At 35.9% G+C, this 7,482-nt stretch overlaps 1 protein-coding gene across 1 annotated transcript in view; it reads right to left on the reverse strand.

Moving 5' to 3' along the window:
- LOC134747762 (uncharacterized) overlaps positions 1 to 7,007 on the reverse strand; it is a 93,117-nt gene extending 86,110 nt beyond the window's left edge. Inside the window, exons 1-2 of the mRNA XM_063682396.1 lie at positions 6,936 to 7,007; positions 5,041 to 5,110 (exon numbers count right to left, since the gene is read on the reverse strand). Coding sequence (XP_063538466.1) covers positions 5,041 to 5,110; positions 6,936 to 6,992 — 127 coding nt within the window. The 5' untranslated portion in view covers positions 6,993 to 7,007. The remainder of the gene's footprint in view (positions 1 to 5,040; positions 5,111 to 6,935) is intronic.
- Positions 7,008 to 7,482: the final 475 nt, after the last annotated feature.

The following is a 7,482-nucleotide window of genomic DNA, read 5'->3' on the forward strand; positions in this document are numbered from 1 at the left end:
TAGGTATTAGCATACCTAAGTACCTACTTACCTAATCTAGACAGATTAAGTCTCTCAATCGTCCTATGATATGTAAAGGTGACATCTACCGAAACTATTGTGTACTAGTTTAAGTGCTCAATAAGCTGTTAGCTATGTCAATGTATGTAATAGTTCCTAACCCATCCGTAGTGTCATAGTGTGGCGCTGTACTTTACTATATAAGCTTCTACATGTATGTAGATAAGACCACTTTTTCTAACCAGCCTTCTGTAAAACATTAAATTAAGATATCAGATTCTCTGCTTTCATTTGGTCGCCATTACCTCCAACGCTGAACATAATGTAATAATGTAATATCTCTGGTGTTGCAGGCGTCCATAGGCTACGGTGACTGCTTACCATCAGGCGGGCCGTATGCTTGTTTGCCACCGTCGTGGTATAAAAAAAAATTAAATAATCTTACAAGAGTAATATCTGTATAAAGCGTGACTAATTCAAAACAAAACTTTAATAGCCTAACATTAATTAGCTTGCATGTTATTAAGTGGTCATAAAACATACTTAAAGGTTCGCGTGCAAGGCCGATCTCTGCTGCCCACGTAATTGCGATCGTTTTATAGGAATTTTGTACCTGAGCTGAGTAAGCTGGGGCATACAGGCTTTACAAATTGATTTCATTTTGACATGGCCGAGGTAACGTGACTTTGAGGACGATAGGTACTAGTTAAACAATTTGCCGTTTTCAAGCCATCAGGCGGCTCGTCTGCTCGTTTGCTGACTATCACATGAAAAAAAAAACCGGCCAAGTGCGAGTCGGACTCGCCCACCGAGGGTTCCGTACTTTTAAGTAAGTAAGTAACGCGGTACCTTTTTTAGGGTTCCGTGCCCAAATGGTAAAAACGGGACCCTATTACTAAGAATCCGCTTTTCGTCTGTCCGTCTGTCCGTCTATCTGTCTGTCACCAGGCTGTCTCTCATGAACCGGGATAGCTAGACAGTTGAAATTTTCACAGATGATGTATTTCTGTTGCCGCTATAACAACAATTACTAAAAAGTTCGGAGCCCTGGTTGGGCGAGTCCAACTCGCACTTGTCCGATTTCTTCAGGTACTTGTTTCTTACCTAATTCTTACCTTACCTGATAAAAAGGTTGAGCTTCTCATCTATCTGAATCATTAACCCGCCTAACGCATAGCGTAGAAAAAAAACACGAAAAAAAAACGAAAAAAAATTTACTCACCGCTGTAACATGACAAATAATCCAAATCCGTTGACGACCCGACAATAGCTCTACGTCGAGGATCCAGTTTTAAAAACTATGAAACACTTCACTAAAGAGTTTCGTAATATTTTGCTTAAATGCACTTTAGTAAAACTTAATTTGTCGAGAAATCTTCTGTTTGGTTATTAATAACACTTCCAAAAGACACACACAGCACAATCCACTACCAATGTTTTATGTTTTAATGTATTTTTGGTTAATAAACGAACTTATTGAAAATTGCTAGTGTTTTATTGGTATTGCCTTTGTTCAAAACGAATATTCAATAAAAAATAAGATTGAAATCTGCTTCGTTTTCATATCACGCACTGATTGATATGAATCAGTATTTAAAATACACAGTGCACGTAAAAACTACACGGTGCACATAATACTCGACACGGTCACACACTGTGCACATTGTGGTCAACACGATCGTACATTTTGACATTATAAAGATATAATTTTTGCCATCGTTAAGTAACAATCAAGGTATTAAGTATCACGAAAGTGCTAAAAATATGTACACACTAACTAAACGTATGGGCAATAAGGTCGTGTACACATATTTTTTGTACTTTGCCCGTCTCGATATTTATTACTTCGAATGTACCAGCGAAATACACGCGCGAACGATAAATAATAAAATAATTTCGATGTCTAAATGTTTTAATTGGTCTCACGGTGCACATAATGCGCGACACTATGCACAGAGCACTGTGACCTAGCATATGTTGAGACTAGTATCCTTTTACCAAACACTAAAAAATCTATTATAGTTTAAGTTACCTACACCATAATGTTGCTGTGTTTTTTCCATTGCTGTACTATTTTGTGTCTGGTAATAAACGTATTTTTATTTTATTTTTATTTTTAAAGACAGAAGTGCGGAGTCGACTCAAGAGTTGGTGCAAACTGAACACATGCCTGTTAGTGGAAAGCGTGTGCGAGGTCCTGGCGTTATTCCGACGTTTGTGGCGTTGGAGTCGATCCAGTGTAACAAGATCTCCAGTTTCGTAATAATAAGAATATAGACGCTATGATATTTATTACAATTTCTAGTTAAATAAACAGAACATTAGAGAATGATCATTCAAAAAATATATATATATATATTTAAAAAAAAAACTAAAAATTTTAAGATGTAAAATAAATTAAGAATACGGTACCATTGAAAAAATCTGGTTACCCCTCTCAACCCCCTAAACTTCCCCCTAAAATAAGAAATAAGCGATTTTGACTTATTTACAATATTAGTGGTGGTAATTGCTACAACTGTTTCAAATTTTAGGTATCTACGTCAAATGGTCTCTGAGATAAACGCATTTAAGTGATTTGCAAGACCGAAGTGATCCCATAAGTGTTCCGTTTGTCAAAACAAAGTTTTGCACGGAACACTAAAAACGTGCTTATATGTATTTTAATAGCAATTTACTATTTACTAGTATTGAGAATATGTTAGTTTTAGATTTAAGTGTTACTAGATTTAAGTACACAAACATATTGGTTTATACCCTTGCTTTTTTGGAAGAGCGGGGTTTTCTGTCACAAGCATATCTATAGATTAAAAGAATCTGTGAATTAAGCGACATATTTTCCATCGCTGTTCCTAGACATTTCGTGCTCGCTGTAGAAATGTACGATTTTGACTCTCTTAACTTGTGTATTGCATTCAATTCAATTCAATTATTTATTTCGAATCATTTTGATCCATATAGTGTTAGAAAGTACAACAAAACATAAAATTAATTAAGGTTAGTGACATACAATTACAATTTACAAAACATACACATAAATTATAAAATACAATAACAAATAAAATCATACAGCAATATATCATTTGTATGCAATATGGGTAACTGCCTGAAATAAAAGCTTTTTAATTTTATTTGAATACAGCATTCATACATTAATACATTCATTAATACAGTTGCGATCGATCGGTACCTCCATTTTTATCATCGTAAAAGACAGGACAGTTTAACACCAAAAAAATCTAGTTACCTAATCATTATGAATCACAGACCACATTTTATAATAACGCGAGGCGAACGCTGAATAGCCAATAGTAACAACAAAAGGTTGGCCTTCTCGCTTCCACGTAAGCGTGGGTGTTTTTATCCTTGTCGTGTTTTTTTTGGGGTGCTCAAATTACGGGGTTGGGGTGTTTTTTGCATGGCTGGTGCACCGGAACAGGGTTTTATGGTATTTGAATGGCTCCTTTTGGCTCCAGATGTGTTGTTAAAAGGTTAGTTGTAAGAATAATGAGTAGATTTATATCAAAATCATAACAGATTGTTTTATTTTAAACTAACACGGGACTTAATTGCGTAAAAACTTAAATTTATTTATGGCCTGACGTTTCAAACGTCACGTTCCGAACGTGACGTTACGTTCGTGGTCACAGGCAAGGCCAACGTTACCAGGGAAACGTCAGGGTCAGGCTATAAAGAAACGTCCGTGTGAGTTTAAAATAAAATTATGAGTGAAAATCGTGTTAGTTTAAATCAATAGATTGTTTTATGTCATCATCATATATTTAAAGCGGCCCACTGATTATCAGTCCACCGGACGATATCGGCCTGTCAGTTAGAACAAAAATTTTACAGTTCCGAACAACTGACAGGCCGATATCGTCCGGCAGACTGGTAATCAGTGGGCCCCTTAAGAGTTAGACTTGTCGATGGAGCGATTTCCAAGTATGTCGGTCGGTAATCAGCCTTCTCTTTGAGAGCCATGTACGCTTCATTACCAAGAAAGCACCGACCGCCATAAGGTACCTTTACCTATGGAACGTCACATAGGGTAGACCGAGGAGAATCGGATCACAGGGTGAATCGGATCATGATGAAAAATCCGTTGATATTTGAAATATTGCATTTATATGAGTGCACTAAAATAGCGCTGTACATATTCTGTGACAGTCTGCGACGCCAGTCATAAAAGCAATATTTTCAATATCCACAATTTTTTAGTCTGACCTGATTCGCCTTGTGATCCGATTCGCCTCGGTCTACCTTATTTTCAAGAGGTTGAAACATTCCAATAAATAAATATTTTGTAACCAAATCATTACCATCAGCTTATTAAAGCTACTTTGTATTTTGAAAGTCCGTTCAAAATAACCGCATCAATTTTAAAAGCCGAACTTTTTCAAAGCCAAACACGCTAAACGTTGATTGGCCAATTTTCTCAACAAAAAATGTTTTCCTCAAACTTCCATTCATCATTATAATTCGTGAGAAAGTACAAGTCGATTCATAAGAAGCTGCCAATCATGAGAGGGTGAAAGGACTTACGTTTGCGTCCGAATGCTTTAACAACCGAACATAAACAACACAACAATTTCGTAGGTTTGCATGTCGGCAGGATGTTCATCCTCACACCCTAGAACCTAAATGGTTCGAAAACAGTGCGAATTATACATATTTTGCATTTCTCATGCTCTGAGAGAAGGTCATTGTTGTTCTAAAAAGTGTGCTGAAAGTGATACTGCACTAGAGCATTTTACTTTCCAAGTACATTTTAATTTCTTTATGATAAAGCAATTGAAATTTGGTTTTAAATGGATTTATTATACAATTTCCATTTTGATATTAAACTCGCCATTCCATAAATAACGATACTTTTACCTAATTAGAAATGAAAAGTAGAGTGTTCACTCGGGTGAAAGCTAGAACCTTACTTCACTTTAATCACCATTTAGGCCATGCACTATTAATGTATGATACGGGATATGTATGCATTTACTTACTGCCAAAGTGCAAAGTTAGCGTGGTCAGAGTCTAGGTACTAACCAGGATATGTGGGGATTGTGGGCTCCATGACAGCGTTCGGGAGCGGCAGATGCTCCTGGTGTCCCATCTTCTGTAACGAGCGAAGGTCAATTAAAATAATTATGTTTAGGGTAGGGTAGGAAACAGTGACTAGGAAAAAAATAGCCGGGTACAGTGGCTCACTCAACCTAGTTCCAACATGATGAGGCGATATTAGGGCGACTGAGCCACTGTTCGAGCTGAGCCACTGTTTCCTACCCGACCCTACTTCTACTTGCTTGCTTTTTGGATGTACCCAGTAAATATCTGCGGAACCATAACATTTTAGTTATTATTTGTAATTTTTATATGTGGAACTTATTTTCTATCATGCATAAACATGCAATAAACATTAATCCTGGAAATTGTCTCATACATTAATCGCAAAATACTACAATTGAGAATAACGCCATCTATGCGTGACAGTCTGAACTAATACAAGCACAGCATGATACTACTACTACTACTACTCGAGTAAACCCTCAAGTGCAGTACGATTCCAAGAAGTTATTAAGTTAGTGCATAGATGGCGCGACCAAGCAATATTTTTTCAGCACAGTTAAAATTAGATGCGCCTAAAAATGTACTTTATTTTAATTACACAAAATCTGAATTATTAAGTGCATTGTATAAACAAAATCAGTAACTGTAATAAGCTCAGCTTGCATTGTAAGGTATATTTTACATACTACCAATACGCTAACCATAACAATGAGGGATATCGCGTTTAATTTCGCCGCTAGGGGCGCTAGTGTAGATGGAGGTCTTTCAATGTAAAATTGTGGTAAATCTTTGTCCATCTTTGATTAATCATGGTAAACAATAGATATAGCTCAATAAATGTCAGTGGTTTAAAAAAAGTGCCAACTAAAATATATTCAAAATTAAACAGGTTGAAAACATGGCACATTTAGACGTTAAAATGCCTTTGCGTATATTAGAACGTATTGATTTTATAAAAATAAGCAAAGAAGAATTTTGAGATCTGTTTTTCTGGACCTACATCTACAGTGGAGAAAACTGGTGAGCACAAAAATCCTTGTATTTAAGGCGGTTCCCTGAGCCAGAAGGCGAAAAATCTCCTTATATGATCATGTTTTTCTAAGAGGCGTTGATATTCGTAGACGTGGAAAAAAAAAATGTAGTTCTTGACTAAATTATCTTTAATAACATAGCTTCCGATATACGAATTATGACACTTCGCTCGATACAATTAATTCCCAAAGTAACCTCTATCTCGGATTTTAAATCAAACTTTACCGGGTTATTTATTACCTATGTGATACCAAAGATAGATATAACTCCGTAATAGATGGATACAGTCTAAGGAAAAAACGTGTCTCGAAAATCAAGAAAATTTTACTCTCGATCAGAGGGCGCTACTAGCTTTGGCCTACAGTCGTATAGATGGCGTTGACGGTTTCGTTTGTTATTTAATAATTTTTACGCATATCAGTGAAAGAACATGGGTCAAATCATAAAAATAATTAATGCAAATAAAAAAAATCATTTATCCATATTTAAATACATTTTATCGTATTTTTATAAATCTTCATTTTTAGTTTTAAAGTGTGTGATGCAGATGGCAGTGAATTTACTGTGGTTACAAAATTTACTATGACAGTACCGCTCTAGTATAAGTTACTCTATGGTGATACTATAAACAAAAAAGAAGAAAAAACAATTGTAATTTCATAGCTTTCAATTTTCAATGTTTTTAAAATAAATAAAAATCGACAAAATTCGATCAAAATTGACACTTGGCGAGACGCCCATGATCTTTTCCCGTTATTTCTTGCGAAATGTGACAGTGACAGCGGCAAACTGATGGAAGCTTCATTAGAAGAAACGCTCAGTATGAAAATAAACCAACTCACCTTGTCACTGTCGTTTTGCGCGTGATCGAGACTAAGATTGATGTTTTTAGTTTGCATTTTCCTCCCCAATACCTGTAACAATAGAAAATTATCAGTATTCAGAACAGCGAAAACCTTTCATAACTTTCACACAAAAACACGAAAACACCTTTTGAATATTTATCGAAACGTCTTCAACTTTTTACGAGTTTTATTACAACGTAAAAATGTAACCTTTTTTTTGTGGCTTGAGAAATAAAGAAACAATTGAATTTGAAACACACAATAAGAAAACTGCTTGCGACATAGACATAGTATAGTAGTTATAGACATGAAACCGAGCGACCAGGGGTAAGAGAAAGACATATTGACTGGTTAATGTATGGCAGCATAATCCTTTTTCTCTTTCACTTATACGTTTCGGTATTTCGCCATCGCCTCCTACCTTCTTCTTCTTCCTGCCCTTATCCCACGTTATGTGGGGTCGGCACAACATGTTTTTCTCTTCCATTCTCCTCTATCTTTCGTCACCTCAGCACTCACTCCTTTCTTTCTCATATCCTCTTTC

The sequence above is a fragment of the Cydia strobilella genome, chromosome 15 (genome assembly GCF_947568885.1).
Source record: "Cydia strobilella chromosome 15, ilCydStro3.1, whole genome shotgun sequence".
Lineage (NCBI taxonomy): Eukaryota > Metazoa > Arthropoda > Insecta > Lepidoptera > Tortricidae > Cydia > Cydia strobilella.